General features: G+C 49.8%; 1 protein-coding gene across 1 annotated transcript; it reads left to right on the top strand.

Annotated features, from left to right (window-relative positions):
- The first annotated feature begins 412 nt into the window (after positions 1-412).
- BHLHE41 (basic helix-loop-helix family member e41) lies at positions 413-2852 on the top strand. The gene is made up of 5 exons (XM_068401873.1): positions 413-606; positions 878-941; positions 1221-1328; positions 1582-1693; positions 1816-2852. Exons 1-5 carry the CDS (start codon positions 545-547, stop codon positions 2850-2852), a joined length of 1383 nt encoding a protein of 460 aa, XP_068257974.1. The 5' UTR covers positions 413-544.
- The last annotated feature ends 16143 nt before the right edge of the window (positions 2853-18995 follow it).

Genomic DNA, 18995 nt, shown 5'->3' on the forward strand with positions numbered 1-18995 from the left:
AAAAAATAAAAATAAAATAATAAAAATACATTAATAAAGACAGTAATGACGGCAACAATAATGACGATGATAATGACAACAGCAGCAGCCACAGCACGGGGGAACGCCGGTGTCTCGCAGGGCGGCCCCCGGGACGGCGGCGGGGACCCCCCCCGGCAGCTCGCGGAGGGCGCCCCCTCCCGCCTGCCCCGCCCCCGGGCCCCGCCCCCCGCCCGCCCGGCGCGCGCCGCACGTGAGCCGGGTGCGGGGCTGGCTGGCGGCGCGCGTGCCCCGCGGGCAGGCACGGCACGGCGGCGGCGGCGGGTGCAAACTCGCGGCGCGGCGTGTGCGCGGGGAGCGGGAGCGAGGCGGCGGGCAGGGGGAGCGGCGGCGGCGGGGGCAGGGGCGGGGGGGGGACACGAACCGCCGCACACTTTCGCCGCCGCACGGGAGAGGGGGACGGAGGCTGCATGTGCGCAGCGTCGCTCGCGGATCAACGCAGACCGATCTCAGCATCCCGCAGGCTCGATCAAAAGCAGCGACGAAGCATCAGCCGCCGCCAGACATGGATGAAGGCATCTCCCGCTTGCCCGAGAGGCAGCTGCTGGAGCACAGGGATTTTATCGGGTAAGGCGCCGGGGCAGCGGCTCCTTCTCGTGTCCCTGCGGCGTTTTCGTCGTCTTGGGGAAGCGCTGCGAAGCGCTGGAAGCAGAGCCGGCTGCCCGGCGGTGCGCGGGGCTCGCTTCCCTCCGCGGGCGGACCCGGGCGGACCCTTGCCCGGCCCTTCGGGCAGAGCGCTGGGCTCCCGGCGCGGCGCTCGGGGTCTGTTTGCCCACCCGAGGAGGTGCCAGGCTAGCCCTCGCCCTTGCCGATGCTGGATCTCTGTGTTTTTCTGCAGGCTGGACTATCCTTCCCTGTATCTGTGCAAACCCAAAAGAGGCGTGAAGAGGGACGAGAGCAAGGTAAGAGTAAGTTTCTGGGGCTGTTCCCGCTTAAGCGCTTAATTGGGGTTCGCTGGATTTTACAGCGCAGCTTCACTCCCCAGAGCATCCCCGGGGGCTGCGCTTTTAACTTCCCCCGCGAATTGCAAGCGGGTTTACGAGCGAGCCGGCCCGGCGGGGAGAGCGGTGCCTTGGCGATAATTTGCGCGGCATGTGGTCGGCATGACATTTGTTTTGTTTTGATCCGTCGTTCCGAGGGACTCTGCCTAACGCTCGGCTTCTCCGGATTTTGCTAATTAGGAAACGTACAAACTGCCACATAGACTGATAGAAAAGAAGAGGCGAGACAGGATTAACGAATGCATTGCCCAGCTGAAGGATTTACTGCCCGAGCATCTGAAATTGACGGTAAGGTGCAGAGGAGCGTATATGTACATGGCAGATGCAGGCGCCGGCAGCCTGCCCGCTGCGCAGCCCCCGGGGTGGCGGGGGTGCGGGACGCCGGGCTGCCAGCCTGCCTGCCCCCCCGCCGGCTGCGGCGGCGGCCCTGGCCGTGACGCCCCTCGGGGACCAGTATCCCCGAACTTACGGAGGCGGCGTTTGGCGGTGGCCAAAGAGTGGCGGGAGGTAGCCAAGCCGCCCCCTTCCCTTGCCTTTGCAGACGCTGGGACACCTGGAGAAAGCGGTGGTGCTGGAATTGACTTTGAAACACTTGAAAGCGCTCACAGCCTTAACGGAGCAGCAGCACCAGAAGATCATCGCTTTGCAGAACGGTAAGCGGGCCCCGGAGGGGCGCCGCCGCAGGGGCGCACCGGGGGCGGGCGAGGGGAGGCGCGCAGCGAGGTCCACGCCGGAGCCGCGGACAAACGCTGTCCCCTCTCGGTCTCCCCTGCAGGGGAGCGGTCCATGAAGTCTCCCGTGCAGGCCGACCTGGACGCCTTCCACTCGGGCTTTCAGACGTGTGCCAAGGAAGTGCTGCAGTACCTCTCCCGCTTCGAGAGCTGGACCCCCCGCGAGCAGCGATGCGCCCAGCTCCTCGGCCACCTGCACTCCATCTCCTCGCAGTTCCTCCCCGGCCCCCAGCTCCTCTCCCCGCCGCCGGGCCCCCTCAGCAAGGGATCCTCCTCCTCTTCCTCCCCGCCCGCCCCCCCCTGCGCGCCGGGCTACAAGCCGGAGGGCCAGGCTAACTGCGTGCCCGTTATCCAGCGGACTCACGCCGCCGAGCTCAGCGCCGAGACCGACACGGACACGGACAGCGGCTACGGCGGGGACGGCGAAGCGCGCCCCGAGCGCGGCCCGGCGGCGGCAGGAGGGACGCTGCCCGCCCTGGCCATCAAGCAGGAGCCGTCGGCGGACGAGGCGCCCCCTGCGCCCAAACGGCTGAAGCTGGACCGCGGCGGCAGCCCCCTGCCCGGCCCGCCGGGGCTGGCGGCGCGGGGCGCCGAGGCGGCGGCGGCGGCAGCGGCGGCGGCAGCGCTGGTGAGACCCGACGCGGCCCTGCTGGGCTCGCTGATGGCCCTGGGGGCGGGCGGCGGCGGGGCCCCCTTCGGACAGCCGCCGGCGGCGGCCCCTTTCTGCCTGCCCTTCTACTTCATCTCCCCCTCCGCCGCCGCCGCCTACATGCAGCCCTTCCTGGATAAAGGCAGTCTGGAGAAGTATCTCTACCCCGCCGCCCCCATCCCGCTCCTCTACCCGGGCATCCCGGCCCAGGCAGCCGCCGCCGCGGCCGCCGCGGCCGCCTCCTTCCCCTGCCTCTCCTCCGTGCTCGGCCCCGCCGAGAAGGCGGCCGCCGCCGCCGCCGCTGGGCTGCCCCCAGCGCTCCACCTCCCGCACCCCTTCGGTGCCGCCGCCGCCGGGCTGGCCGCTGCCGCCGAGCCCGGCGAGGAGGCCGAGACCGCAGCCGCCGAGGAGCCCGGCGCCGAGGGCCCGTGAGCCGCCGCCGGCCGGGAGCCCCCGCGGGCTCCCCGCCGCCGCTGCCCTCCCCTCAGACTGGCCGCCCCGCCGCGGGGCGGGGAGGGGCCGTCGGCCGGTACCTGCGCCCCCGGTTTCCTACGGCGTCTGCTAGGGGTCGTCGGGGCCGGGCCGGGCCGAGCCGGGCGGCGCGGGAGCTGGTGGCCGCAGGGTGCCGGGGCCCGGCCCGGGGGAGCGGCCGCCCTGCTGCCGAGGCGGCTGATCCCGGCGCTGCCCCCGCAGAGGACCGTCAAGGATAAAATTTGCTACTCGGTATTTTTTTAAGGTTTGGCTTTATAAATGCATAATATGTTAAGGAAAAAAAAAAGAAGGAAGAAAAAATAGGATACTTTTTTTTTCCTCTCTGTAAGGTAACTTAAATGTTGCACCTTATTTGGAGTGGGTTTATACAGTATCCCGAAGTCCCACTTGGGAACTTGCACTTCTTGTCCGGGAGACCTGGGTGGGTTCAGGGTGAGGGCAGGGGGCGGCGAGGCGAGGGAAGAAGGGCAGACCCCAGCACCTGTGCTAGCACTTTACTGAGAACCCGCGCGAGGAGGGACGGACCCTGAGCCCAAACCTGCAGTGCCTTGAGCACCCAGGGATGCCGCTGGCTCCAGCGAGTTTTGGGTGTGCAAGGGAAGGAGGGTCAGACCCATTCTGTCACCTTGTGTTTATTTTATAATTTTTTTTTTTCGGCTAAGGTATACAGGTGTGGCAAGTGCATTTGTTCTCACCCTGTCTTTATTTAATTCAGTATGTTCCCCAGAGGTTTTTTCCCCCGAACCTTGCTGTATAAAATGAATGTTTCTGCACTGAACTACAAAAAGAACCCCCTTCCCGCTCCCCCAAGGAAACACAGAGCAACTCGTCAGCCTGAACTCATTTTATCCTAAATTCCGCATGACACGAACCGGAGGCCGTAGGTAAACACCCCACTGTGCAATCAGAAACGATTAGACCGGTGGGGGTAAGTTTCCCATACGGGTTCTCCCCTTCATCCCATGCTCAAATACCGCGTTTTCCCTTTCTGGAGACAAACCAGACACCAGATAATCACACAGATAAAGCTTTTATAATAAGGCTTAAACCAAGACCTTGCCTAGGTATTTTTAGTTTGTTGCCAAGGTAGCACTGTGAGAAATCTCACTTGAATGTTATGTAAGAGGTGAGACGCAACAGCCTGGCAAGGAGCGAGGACGTGTCCGGGGTCTGTCCAGTCCGTTTGGTGCATCTGCTGCTGCTGTTGCTACTGTTTGCCTCAAACGCTGTGTTTAAACAACGTTAAAAAAAAACAAAACAAAAAAACAAAACAAAAAACCAAACTCTCACTAGCCTACAGAGTGGCTGTATGTAAATAGTTGTTAATACATCCAATTAATGATGTCTGACATGCTATTTTTGTAGGGAGAAAATACGTGTTAATGATATTTTGAGTTAAATCTCTTTTGGGAGGATTTGCTGAAAAAGTTGCACTTTTGTTACAATGCTTATGCTTGATACAAGCTTATGCTGTCTTAAATTATTAAAAAAATAAATCCTGTCTGCAAGAAACCAGCTGTTTTAGAACAGTTTAGTATGTGATATATTAGAAATCAATCTTTATATTCAGTATTTTCCAGCACTCCATGAATTCTATTATCTAAATATTTCCACACTATTTTGTGATTAAAAAAATTCTTACTAAGGAATAAAAACTTTAATACACAAAATGGGGTTGTCTACTAATTAAAAATCTTACGATAATATGTAATAATGGGTGCCTTGAGCTTCAAAATGTATGATTGCGTGACTGACGATAATCATTTAATGCCTTTTCACATTTTTAATCTGGGTTTGAATTTGCTTGGTTTCCTTTAACTCACTTTAGCAAACTCTGGTTTAAGATACGCATGTTTCACAAAGCAAAGTGTAAAGCCTGTGTGTGGAACATACACGTTTCTTCCTGACATCTACTTTTTTTCTCTTCTTTTTGCAAAATATTAATTTTTAAAATTAACACTTTACAGCCCTGGTGCTGCATGGGAGCTATCTTTGTTCACAATCAGCAAACTTTACGATTTGCCTGACAATCTAATGATATATCATAATCTCTGGAGGAATGATGTATGTTCCAGCTTGGAAATCCTCTAGGAAAACCGAACATTTTGGGGAGGGAAGAGCAGGAGGGGGAACAGAGTGGTGTATACAGGCAAGTAATTCATAGCACGGGAATGCAGCACCCTAAAGACTTCCACCGATTTAATATCTGAGGTGCAGATCACCCTTTCTTTCAAAAATTCTACCTGTTCCACAGAAATACAATCAAGAACCCCCCCAAACAGTAGCCAATGTTTATGTAAGAGAGGAACACGAAGGGAGAGCTGTGGTTTGCGCTCCCTCTGCTGGTTCCTCACTACCGGTGAACCTGTACCGGGAGCTGCATCGACCCTGAACGGCGGTGGGATGCAAATATGATGGAGAACTCTTTAAGATTCGTGTTGATTCCAGCAGCCCTTTAAAATATAGGAGGAATTATAAATTGGGTGAAAAATAAGCGCTCCTTTTAAACTGTTCAGATGGGACTGTTAGGAAATAGGTATAGGTCTTTTCACACTGCAGCTATAGTAAAAGTAATTCCTGTTAGTAAGAGATACAGGAAGGCTACCTGTAGAAACACCAATGGACACGGAGAAGTGCTTTTTCCATAAAGTGATGATAATGGACCAAAGGCCACTACGTTGCATCAGTATACCCGTCGAAGTCAATTATTTGTGGGCTGAAATCAAAGCTTATCAAAGGTAATGGAAAAAAAAACTCTGTCCAGCTTCAGCTGTGCTTGGGTCCTGTTCTGCGCCTTGTGTTACCACAAGAACGAAAGGGAACTAGGTTTGACCCTTCAACTCGGCAACTCGCCAATGCCTTTACTTCGACCTGCATACTTAAACAGCTTAACACTTGTTACGTGGCCGGAGTTACACTGGGACAAATGTGCTCGCACAGTCCAACTCCTCATACTAGGGAGGGAATCGGCCTTATTGAGCACAAAGCCCTTCCTACCATTTTATTACATGCACAGAAAGGGTGGAGCCACGAGCACTTTTCAGAAAAATTGTAGCCCTCATGAACGACTTGGGTGGTTTGAAACCCGAGCGTCGGCCAGGCTTTACGTCTTGTTCAAATGTCCATCCTTTGGGAATATGAATCAGTTTAGATTTCATTGGGCTATAAACCTAGATCCTTATAGGCTTTTATCTATTCCAGTACTTACCATGTACAGTAACAGGAAGGCTTATTTTTATTAGCCCTTGAATCAAACATGCCAAATGACTTCACGCCAAGTTGCAGCATCAGTGGAGTCTATTAAATTTTATTACATAAAACATAAAGACAAAATATGTGTGTTCAGATAATACCAATGCCTCACAAAAGCAAACATGTGAAAAAAAGGTTTGTAATTGAGGCTGATAACCCACTGCTGCTGGAGGCAAAAGGCAAGTGACAGGAGGGACCCTAGAGTCAGCTTTAATTATTAAACTCCAGGCTTCTTCAGATCCCTTTGGAGCCTCAATCAAATTGTATGTTTCGTATTTTCTCAAGGTTAAAAAAAATCAAACACTGGACAAAAGCCTGATGGGTTTAAATATACATTCACTTATGTGCAAATATGTATTATCAACGCTTGTTATTTCCTACCTACTTTCTGTAACTGTATGATATATGGACCCTCATCTGCAGAAGAGTGCAGGAGCGGGTGCTACATTTACTGTATACACTCGAGTACATACTCTGTTTTCTCATAAACCACAAGATAAGGGATGTAAGCTGGTAAATGTATTTTCTTAAGCAATAAACTTTGAAAATGGGTCTTATTTATCCAGTATATTATAGTGGCATGAAAGGCTCCATTATAGTGTGTTAAATAAACACAGTTGAGACGATTGTTAAGCCAATGGAAGGTAATACCATGTACTTCCCACTGAAGGCCATGAAAGTTTTATGTTTGGAAGGATTACAGTTATAGAACTCAAACTGACTACCAGAAGCCCTGTTTAAGAAAGGCCTGACCTACCAATTAAGTCAATGTGAGTCCTTTTGTCGAGCGTCACGGGCTTTGGAGTAGGCCCTAAGTCTATGTCTTGGGGCTTGTTTGTTTAATTTTCACTTCTAGTCAGGGCAGACTGAATGTCTTCAACACCCAGCAAGCCTGGGGATTGTATGCAATGTGTGTTTCAGTACCGGTAAACTTAAAAGTCTGCTCTGTACCCTGGGTCTCGCAACGTATTCCCTTTTCTCTTCAAACATCAGCTCCTGGAGTCATGTGATCTCTGCCTTCTTTGAGAAGTTTCCTACCTGTTAGTTGCAGAAATAAACATGAAAGGATGGCCTCAAAGAAAGCAGGTAACAAAAATGCCAAATTTCCTCTCCGCAAAAACCCACTTGGATTTTTTAGAAAGCCAGTTTCACTCATGAAGTCTGAATCTCTGTTTACTATCTGTGGTTATAGTGCAGTCTCAGAGTCGCTCACTGCAAAGCAGCAGAGAGAAGCCAGAGCCTCACCTACCACTAGCAGCGGCCATGCAAGTCCTAGACACGTGTGGGCTGGACGTGAGCAAGGGTGAGCTGCCACTGTCACTTCACTCTCTGCATCCTTCCTGTGGCCACAGCATTTCAGTCTCCAGGGCTGTCAATCTGTCATGAACACTAAACTCATTGCAGCCTCAATGACGGCAGTGCCGCGGGCTGCACAGAGCTGCCCTGCCCCAGGCCGAGCAGCAGAAGCTGTTCCGCCTCACTGAAGTCCCAGGGCACCCAGTGGCAGTGCACCTGCCACCCTTTCCTGGGGTGCAAGCGTGCCTCTCCCTGTCTGGCACTCCCGCTGCGCCCCAGAGGAGGCAGGTCACGCCTGGGACACGTGGGAAAACGTGACATCGCGACATCGTGTTTCGGAAAGCAGGGGCTGCGATCCCAGGCAGCTCTACTGGGCCATGGGGGCCAGGGGGAGTTCTTTCTCCCGCCTCCATAAAGGCCTATTGGTTGTTGGGGTTTTTTTACTTTCATATATTTTTAAAGCTCAATTCCCCTGTCCCCATTTGTGCTGTTTTAGTTTAAAAGCAGGTCTTTACAGATCTTTACAGGTCTTTACTAGAGCACTAGTCTTTACAGATTTTTGTTTACCTCAGCTGAGATCTTCTGGGATCAAACTAGAAATGCAGATGTTTCTTATTAGAAGCACGTCCACATTCCCTTCACCCTCACAGTTTATCACAGTGAGGTGCTTGATCTAACAAACCAAACTAGTGCAAATCTTTGATGAGTGCCTTGGGAATCGGTCCCCTCAATCCTCCAGTATCAGAAGCTCCCTGAGTGCAGATATCTGCTGGTTATTTCTGTCTGCACGATTGCAGCCCCACAGCCAGAAAAGGGAAGCAACTCCTAATTTCATCTTGCTTGTTTTGCTCTCAGAGCTCAAAGGTGAGTCTAGCTCTCGTTCTACAATACTTCCATCCAGACCAAAACCCGGAGAACTAGTTACCAAAAAAGAAACCCTTGTGGCCAAGTCACTCTCACATGTGAGCAATTTCTAAAGAAAAACTTCAGGAAAAGAGCTATGTAAATATGGCACCTTCTTACTCAGCAGAAAATTGTCTCCCTGAGTGTGTCTGGAGTCCTACCTGCACTACAGAGCCAACGGAGCTGACAGATACTTAAGTGGATTCTATTCTCACTGTACTTCATCAACAAAATTGCTAAGGCTCCAGCCCTGCTGTTGGTGGCAGCCCATCTCATAGGACCCAGTAGTCCATCTGCATGGTCCTAGTTATAGCATTAAGGGCTTCAGGCTTGGTTAGAGCCCACTGAATTGACTTCAGGTTTGGATCCTGTGAGTAGTGACTCTCATTAGTATTTCCGTGGTATGGAGATCACATCTTCCAGTAAAGGCTGTTAAGACTAGGCCCTAGGTTCCAGCTGCAGGACCTACTTTTCTCCTTGGCTGGAATATGAGTATGTCCATCGAAAACAAATGGAAACAATCATAAGCCACCGAGGGCAGACTCTGTAACAACAGGACAACGTGAGACACAGAAAAAAAGCTTTTCTTGGCAGCAAGATCTCCAAATGTGTTTGCAGGGCTAGCAGTCAGAGAAACAATGTCTTTTCTTAATATGCAAGTTGAACTTTTTTATTCTGCAAGTGATTGAGAGGATTAGAAGAATGGCTCTCCTAAAGATGAAAAATATTTTATGCTGTGCTTGAAAGGAAAGAGACAGTCTGACTTAGCTAATCTGCATTTGTGCAGATGGCAGAGGAGGTAAAGCAGCACAGCGGTACTTCTGAGCGCGCGGCTGCCTGTACACCTGCCTCTGGTTTTAAAAGCCAGTGCTTGCACACACGCATTAGTGCTGGACAGCCATGCTGGGAGACACAGGCACGGAACCTGAGCGGGGAAAGAGGTCATTCAGGTTATTTTGTCCGAGAACCGTCTACATTCCCCTCAGAGCTCTGCGCAGACACCCAGGCGGCTGGCAGCAGCTGGGCTGCCGCACAAGGATGGGGTCAGACCTGCCTGGAGGCGGGTCTGCCACAGAGGAGACCACTGCGACCGGCGCTAACTCCGAGCCCCACGGGGCTCGGCGGGATGGCCGGGATCGCGCGGAGAGCCGCCTCAGCCGGTTGCCTGGCGATAAAGCCGCTCCGCCGCAGCCCGGAGCGCGGCCGCCTCCGAGGCAGCCGCACGCACCAACCGCCGCCTCGCGCCGCCGCCGCCAGCACGGCCGTCACGCGCGCGCCCACGTGACCCCGCGCACGCTGCCCGGCACGTGCGCGCGGGCGGCGCCGGCTCAGGGAGGGGGAAGGACGCGGGGGGGCGGTGCCGTGGCGCTCCCCTGGCAACGGCGCAGGGCTGCGGGCCCGCCCCGTCCCCGGCCCCCGCCCCGCCGCACGGCCCGCAGCAGCCACTGGCCGTTGCGCAGGCGCCCCTCCTCGCGGAGCACCCGTGGCGTTACCTCAGGCTTACCGGCTGCCGGCTCCATGGCGGCGAGTGGCAGCTCCCCTGAGAAATGGCCGCCGCCGCCGGCCTGGCCGGGCCCCGGTCGCCGCGCTGCTGGCTGGCTGCCGAGGCGGCTCCGGGCGAGGGACTGCCCCGCGGGCGGTGTCTCTCCTCGGCTGACGGCTGCTGCGAGCTCGCCCCGGAGCGAGGGAGGGCGGCTGCCGGTGCACGCCGCCGTGGGGGGAAGGTCCGCGGGTTCAGGGCGCGCCCGGGGCGGGTACAGCTTCCCTTGGAACCCCCGGCCGGGCGGCAAACCCGTTACGCGGATCAATCGGGTGTTGGCAGCCCCGTGTGGTCTTCGTGGCTTGATGGTGGTGTGAGGAAATCGGCTTTGCCGTTGTCCCTACAAGCACCCCCTGAGAGTACCGTGGAAGTGCGGTGAAGTGACACTCGTGGCCTTTGGACTGTGTCTGTAGAGCTAAAAACGCCAACAATATCACTGCGGATTAAGGGAAAAGATAAGTTTTAGCACTGCCCAGGGGCAGCATTCAAGGTTTAAAACAAGTTGGATCCAGAATCCTGGCATTCAAGAGGTTTGCTCAATGCATTTTGAGCAAACAGAATGCAGTATTGTGGAGGTGTGGACCAATTGTGCTTTCTTGTACAGAAAATAACAAAGACCAAGAGGTTTATAGCCCTTCCGGGCATCAGCTGGAGGGCTAATAAACCATGACTGAGGAATAGTCTTTAGTAGGGGCTGTTTTTTTCCTTTGATTCTTCTCAAATAGTAATGTTGTTACTGTGAAGGTCTATGGGTATAAGCGAAGCATGGTCTGTAGGGGAAGGCAAGACTTTTTATTAGCACAGCTGATGCCACTGGAAAACCAGACTAGCTTTCAAGCACCCCAGCCTTTTCGTAGCTTAACAAAAGGACTCTAGCACCAGGAATGCTTAACCTCCAGCAGAATCTACTACACGTTAGATACCTGAACTTTGTATTTATTTAGGAGCTGCCAATCTTCCCTACCCTGCCTGTCACATACCCAGTCCTCCCATGTATATTTCTGAGATATACCTCAGAAAGCTCAAGGCTGGAGGACCATGAATGGCATTACATGGACCCTCCTGCTCTGCTGTGGGCTGGTGCTGGGCCAGGGAAAGGCACTGATACCCACCTTAGCAGCTCGTGCTAGTTTGTTGCCTACTGCAGCCAAGGGGCCCAGAGCAGCCCTCCGTCCCGGGCACAGCGTAATCCTGCTGCCACTCACATGACACAATGCGGACACAGGAGCTGTCGGGTTCTGCGTGAGAGCCACAGCCACCCTGTGGACAGCTGCCTGGGACATGAATTCACCACAGCCAGTGGGACCAGAAGAGAGCCGTACAAGGTAGTTCTTAGGACACATCTGTACCCCCTGCTTGCTCTGGGCCTCAGGTGATTGTCACTGCCCTCTGCTTGGATCTCAGCCCTAAAGCCTTTCACAGGGGCAGTATGATTTTCAACAGCTGAACTAGATTTGCTATCTTTATTTCAAAACTATTGGTGATGGCAGCACTCACCAGGTGGCAGGGGAGGCTGTGGCTAGAGCACCTGTTGGACAGCATGGAATGATCATAAGATAACACAGTCATCTGAGAAGAGAAACCTAGATTCCAGCCCTGCTTTCCAGCATGTTTGTGCTTTTTACATTACAGACCCACTGGAAAAAAACAGGCCTTCACAGGACCTGGGGTAGGAAATGGCACTCTGGTTTCCCCTTCCCTCAAGTGAAGACCCTAATCAATAGGCTAAAGCTATTTCTCAGTAAGTGACTGTTTAATTATTCTGTGCAAACTGGGACAAGATCCACAAGAGAGGCTGTACGCACATCTCTGAGAACACCTTTTGGCCAGGACCTTCCCACAGGGAGTGGGAGATGCAGAGCTGAACCTCCTTGGAGGAAGAATATTCAATCCCAATCACCTACTGAGAAAGAAATGTTCTAGTTACTAAACTATTATTTAAATACAGGGCTGCTCCTATTCCAGCTGCAGCTTTTTGTGTGAAGAGTAGTGCCCTCTGTTGTTCTAGAGAGAAGCTGCTATGAGTTGGAGGACTGAAAGCATCCGAATGCACTACAATTGGGACTTTGGTTTCCAGAGTGAAATTGGGACAGAGGCATCTGTAGAAGAGTATATATCAACATGAATAGGAAAAAACTATTTAATATCAAACTGCTTAAAAAATAGAAAAGGTGTGGAGAATAGGCAAGAACTGCTTATTACAGATGCCACCAAGGTAACAGAAGAGTACGGGAATGTGTGTGGGCAAGGGTTACAGTTAAGGCTGCCTGTGCGTCCTTCAACCCCTGACATCTGAGAGAGAAGGCTCCACTGTGGCCTAACAAGCTACCATCATTAGATAATCCTCATGGGCACTCCTAGTCCATCTGTAAAGAAAAATGTGATTGTGTAAACCCAGCTGCATGTCTTCCTGCTCCTTGGCACAGCAGAGAGAAGTTGTGATTGCAATTCGTTCTACAGAGAGGAGAAATAAGAAAGTAAAGATATATCCGTCTGCAAAACATGAAGTGGCTTTGCAAAATGCGTAACACAACTGGTCACAGGGCCAATTCCAGTATTGTAAATTACAGGGTAAGTACAGTTATTTAAAATGACCTTTGAGAGTAATCCGTGTGCCATGCCCCAGGAGCCATCTAAGGTAAGCGTGCTCCCATCAGTGTCCTGCTAGGCCCAGAAGGTACTTCCAGGAGTCCAGCTGTTTGCTGTGATTGCTGAACATGCCGAGTCTGCAATAACTGTTTTTAAAAGTACACAGTAATGTCATGGGGTTGCTTGAGTTTAGTGACCCCAGGGCAATACGTTCAAAGGGGTAGAGGGCAATTCAGTTGCCTGTCCCAGGCCGTAAGAAGGTACTGCATGTCCCTTCCTTTTGTTTTACTCTGAGATCATCTATACCTTCTCCAGGAACAATGCTGCCTGGTCTGGAACAGCATGCTGGTAGTTTAGAGCTACCCTAGCATTTTCCCTAGCAGGTGGAATCAAATCATTTGCATGTACAAGCCTGTAAAGAGGGGATCTCCTCCCTTTCCCCAGCTGTTCCCGATGAGTCCATGTGCCAGTGCCTTCAAGATGCACACCTGCCCCTTTGACTGAAGGCACCTCCATGTTACAGGAGAGTCTCAAGCTTCCGGCTGGGCTGGAAGGAGCAGAAAGGCAGTTCAGAACCACTGCCTCACAGCTGCATGCTGCACAGCCAAGAACAGGAACCCTTTTTCCTTCTGATCTATCCCTGTTACCAGTACCGCGAGGCAGGTGAAACTGCAAGTCAGCCACGCAGTAGTGAACCATAGCAGGGCACCACTGAGAAATGCCAACTTTTTTGGATATATCGTTTCAAACCACTATAGTTTCTTGGGTGGCTTCAAATCTAAATATAATCATAGTTGGCTATTTCTAGTAAAAACAGCTTCCCTGGCAAAACAAGTAACTTATGTATGCTGACAAGAGAAGCAATAAGCTAAGTACAGTTACCTGAAGAAAAAATCACAACAGACTCAAATTTTTAACCCCAAACACAGCCACCCCAGAACTGCATCGCTCAGGTGGAGTTCCTTTTACTGATACCCCTCAGTTACCTTTTCACCTTCTGGCTTTAATCAGACACGGAGCAGTGAGCCCATCTGCTGTGCATCAGAGAGCGTGTGCATTTCTATAGCCGAAATGAGACAGAACAATGCCAGGAAGATTTCCCTTATTCTTAGTTCAGGCTCCAAGAATATTTGACATCTTGAAGGTGAAAAACTGATGGAGGTAACTGGATGATCTGCACTACAAGAAAACACAAACCTGACACTTTATCACAGAATAGCTTGTTATTATTGCTGTTAATTTCAACTTCCCCTCTTTGCAGTCCCTGCCAAAGAACTTAAAACAAATGGGCTAGATTCTACAAGGAGCTGAACTCCTCCTGCGTATGCTGAAACCGGTGTGCTAAAATCAATGGTAGATGAAGACACTAATTTTGCAGAGTAAAGCTTTAAGTTTAAAACAGACTAATCAGATCTCAAAGCTAAAAGTTCTATTGGTTGAACCTGGTGCAACACTTGCAAAAGGAGAGATTGAGAGTCACTTCTTTTGCAGTGTACAGTTTGGAAGGGAGATAAATCCTCTGCTATCAGGAAAAAAGTTTAATCTCTGACTGAAGGGTTAGGGAAAGCTTCCCCTCCAAGCAGGTTATTTTGGTAACTCCAGACCAGGGTACTCTTTACTATTGAGTTGCCCGTGCTCATTCAGCTCTTGCTATAGAGATGGAGGCTGAGTGCTAGGTCAGATGGCCTTTCAGCCTGACTGAACTATTGTTGGACAACTCTGTATTTCTGTGGGATCAGAACAGACTTTTCAGTGAAAGATCCATACACAAAAGTAGGTGCACGGAGATGAAGGGCATGTACTCATTCTGTGAAGGCCCTTCACCTTGCTTAGTTTCCCACGCTGACAACAGGGATGATACTTAATGACTTGACTACATACACATATATGTGTGTGCATATATAAAAAATGTATATGCTTGGGATCGCTGTTATTCAATGATAGTAACATAAGACAGATTTTATTTCTTGGGAATTTTAGGCTGTGTTCCAACAATGAACAAAGATACCCCAAAACAAGCAATTTCACTGGGTACTCACGCTTCTCAGGCTACTGAGCCCAGCTTTGTGGTTGCTCACGGTGCCTGAAGTATGTGTCTGTTGTGTGTGACTGCATGCCTGGGGCAGGCCAAGTCAATTTTTCTTACCAAAGGAGAGATGTGTTCCTAGAAGCAGGTGCTTCCTGCTATAGAGGACCTCAGATGACCATGGACAAAGGTAGCAGCAAGAACTTTATTGTGCAGGACATGAGATAAGGTGCCATGGGTCTGATTATTCATTGCCTTGTCAAATGCCAGCAGCTACACTAATTATTACCTAAATGGGTTCAGATGGCAACACCTTAAAACGATCTTTACTCTCAGGACTGAGCAGTAGGGTTGGAGTCTCTGTGCTAGGGCATGCTGAAGGGTGCTCATTCTGTGCAGGTCTCCAGAGTAAGTGCAGCTGAGGTTTGTTAGTTAATTAAATTTATTGGGAGCATGTAGAAAACACTTTGGAATCGGGAAACAACCAAAAAAAGGCACCCTCCTACAATTCTAACTGTTGCGCACTTTCTCTCTCCAGCCCCTAATACCACAGGGCACTTAGGTATCTACAGACAACCGTGAAATGGCAACCTGTCATGGTGCATTACTAGTTGCATGCACGCTGTTAGAAGATCATCACACTTATGGAAACACTGGAACATTTAGGACCACCATGCAAATTTCAGCCTGCTCAGTCAATCATTTCTATCGATTAGGTACAACACACTCCCCAGTAGCACTTGCAAAAGGATTTAGGCTGCCTCTTGTAATAGCATCACTTTGCAAGAAGAGCAGGGTTGAGCAGAAGTTGAAATGAGGTTTTATTCCTTTACTTGCCTTTTCTTTTTACCCCTTTAGAAAAATAAATCCATTTAAAGCTAAACAAGGATTCACCTTCACAACGCCCCAGTTTCCCTCAGCACGTCTGCATCTTGCTCTCACTGTAATGTAAAACTAACTCAGAGTGACTTCTTGTCATCCTCTTGGTATGATATAAAAATATACTGCATTGCAATAGTATCTAGATGGCACAGCCAAGATCAGGACCACATTCTAAGTACTATTTGCCAAACAAATGGGAAACGAGATGCTGTTCCCCACAGGGCTGGCAGTATATGTAGACAAAGTCAAAGGGGATGAAGCAGTATTATCTCAATCTTACAGCTGGGGGACTCCAGTCCAGAGGGATTATAGTAGCTTGCCCAAGGTCACACACAGGAAATCTGTGGCAGAGCTCAGAAATGAAAGAAGAGCGTCCCAGGCACAGGCAAACATGCCAGGCACAGGAGAATCTCTAAAATGGAATGTTTCAACCCACATCTGTACAGGTTTCAGAAAGCTACCAGGCCCGAGCCATCCTCAGAGAGACTGCAGGAATTACATCATTTGTGCATCACACATGCTGTGAGTAGGACATGGTTCTCTCTAAGTATTATTGTATCCATTCTGAAAGAACATATTTAAAGATGGAATGTTGCATATTTTACATGATTCTCTATCATGTGCTACATATGCGTAGAAAAATCTGCTTTTCAACTAGCTGCATGGCTACGCTGCTCCAGGCATGCCAGCATGTATTGCTGCCCTCTCGTGTAGACCTTGTTGTAATTGCAGCGTTGGGACAAGAGGGGACAAGATTATCTGGTGCCCTGCATCTAGCATAACCTTTCACAGCAGCTGTACAGCTAATGGACATTGTTACCTTTCTCATTTAGCCATGCTGCTGTCTCGTCCATGCTCGTTTTGTACATGAGACAAGCTACATGACAATGGAGAATCCAGGTCATAGTCTCAGTAACCATGATGCAGATTTGCTAGGTCAAGAGAACAGTTAAGACAACTTTGTAGCAACAAAGCATAGTTAAAGGTCAGCTGGTGTTCTCAGGTTTCCCTACAGTTTTCCAGAAGTTCATTCACCTCAGCTTGATTGTGACTGCTAAAGTCAAATCATCTTTTCTGGGCACATAACATTTAACGAAAAGCGGTTTGGTACACCTGATAAAAGGGATATGCTGTGGCAGGTTGTGACAGGTACTAATTTATGAGAAGCTTCATAGGCAACAACAAAGAAATTCCAGTTATTCCCCACTTAAAGGCTGGCCTGAATTTTATTTTAGCAACAGCTACCGATGGTACCCTGTGATACCATGGTTCTAAAGCTGGATGATTCCTTTCCCCTTCCATCACACGGGTAGTGAAAAGGACTCCAGGGCAAATATAAATCAGGTTAAAGGTGTTTTACTTAGTGTACACCCCCCTTCCCTCCTCTCCTCTTTTTTTCTTTTTGTTTTAACCGGAGGCCCTCCCTTTTTAAAGACCTAGGCAGGTAATTATTGGCACTCATTTGTGTTTCATTGGGTAAGGTTTTTTTAAGTGGACTTTTCATAAGCCCAGGTGGAGCTCTTCTGAATATTTTTCTTCAAACTTGTGCTCATTAAAAAGAAGTAATAGAAAACTTTTCTTCCCTCCACCTTGACCCAGGATTGAATATTAGAACTTTTATATTGAAGTCTTCCAATTATTTATTGCCTGCCTTCTTCTACAGAGGGCTAAAGCAAGGCAAAGCATGTAGCTGAAACAACAAGCACAAAATAGCATATGCAAAAAAGATGTACAGAAAGGGAGAACTATAGCTTGAACAATAGCATCATTCTGTATTTTGCAGGAAAAGTATATATGAAACCTTGCTATTGGGGAACAAGCCAATACATAAGTAATTAATAAAGTAATTACATTATGAGACAGGGTTGTGGGACATAGCTTATAACTGTTGCAGGCCAAATCCCATTCATCAGTGTGTTACTGTACAGGAATCTGTCCTGTTGATTGGACTTCACATTGTTTTCATAACTCTGCTTCTCCTTGATATATCTGTGACTCAGAGGACTGGAAACTGAAATCAAAGTCTCATATACTTAACCTGTGCGGACCAAAGCAAATACTGGAGATTAACACCCAACTGCCAGCTCTCGCAGCTGAAGGCCCATTTTGCTGTAGCTGTATTTCACCTCCTTCAACTTCTGGACGACTGAACAAAACAGCATGATGCTACTGTGATGACACTCTCTCACTCTGCCAGAGATTGCAGAGATCCCTGCAGCCCTTCCAGATCAGAAAAGCCTCTCTAGAAATCACACTTTAGTTTGCATGAGGAACAGATGTCTGTCTTAGATAGGAGTCAGTGCAGAGCAAATACACATTCGTGGGAGAGAAACACCAGCAAGGTGTTCTACATGACAGCAAGGATGTTTCTTCCCCAGGGGAGGCACAGACAGACCCACCAGAAGTGGCATGAGGACACTGGCAGTGTCCCAGTTGATCAGACAAGTGGTGAGGTTGCTCAATTAAGTTTATCATCTCCATTTGCATCAAGTTCCTTGTTGCACTAGCACATGCCAAAGAGGCTCTTTTCAAGCCACCCACTGGACAGTAGCTCATGTTTAACAAATCATGTCTATAGTTTGCTGACCTGACAGCACATGGAACGGGGAACTCACCACAAAGGATGGAAAAAAATACACTGCATACCCACCTAGAAAAATGGAACAAAACAGACCAGCTGAGACTGTCTCCATGTAGTATTTCTGGAGAAAGTTAATGATGAAGCAGCGGCTGACCTAGAAAATACTCACTCATTAACACTAGCTACAATACCAAAGGTAGCGAATACATCATTTTCAACAGAAGCAATAATGGGGACCATTGCTCATTGTGCCCTACTTCAGACACTACACAACTTAGTTGAAACAATCATTAAAAACTGGGATTGTAAAGAAATACCACCTACCTGACAGAGATGTGACAGGCAGAAGAACTCAGTACAGACTGTAAATGAAACGGACCGTTGATCTGGTCTGGTTTTGCAACTCATTAGTGATCCAGTTATACTGAGCTAGTTAGTGTTGCAGCAGTGACGCACAAATATACCAGTTTGTTGTTCAAAGGCAAGATAAGATCAGAATCATTAGCTGTACCCCTGGCTCTACTGAGCATGCTGGGAAACCTTAGTTACCACAAAATCCAGCCAGCTGACTTGCACAGAAGCAGAAAAGGGTACCTTTCAGGAGCAGAGATCCTCTACAACTCACATGATCCTGCCAGTGTGAATGCCACATGCTAGGGTTTCCATGAAGCTCATGACATTCTTTGTCTTATTGCCAGTCAACAGTGCTACCACTGTTAGCTCATTTCTCCTCACATCTAATGAGATTAGGCTCCAGCTGGCTTAGGAAAAAACATTTGTTGGGATATTAGATGAAGGACTGCATTTGGATGGCTTATATCACAAGTGCCCAGCTGTAGCAAGTTCCCTGCCTCGATTAACTCAAATGATCTCAAGCCATCTTCACAGGCCCTCCAGTCTTCAGCACAAGAACTAAGCCTGAATCGGGTATTCAGTTCCTTGTTCAAAGCTTAATTTCTTCCTGCTCCCTGAAGCATCTGGGCACCTTGTATTTGTTGTGTGAAGATTCTGTAC

Source organism: Nyctibius grandis, chromosome 5 (assembly GCF_013368605.1).
Source record: "Nyctibius grandis isolate bNycGra1 chromosome 5, bNycGra1.pri, whole genome shotgun sequence".
Taxonomy (NCBI): Eukaryota; Metazoa; Chordata; class Aves; order Nyctibiiformes; family Nyctibiidae; genus Nyctibius; species Nyctibius grandis.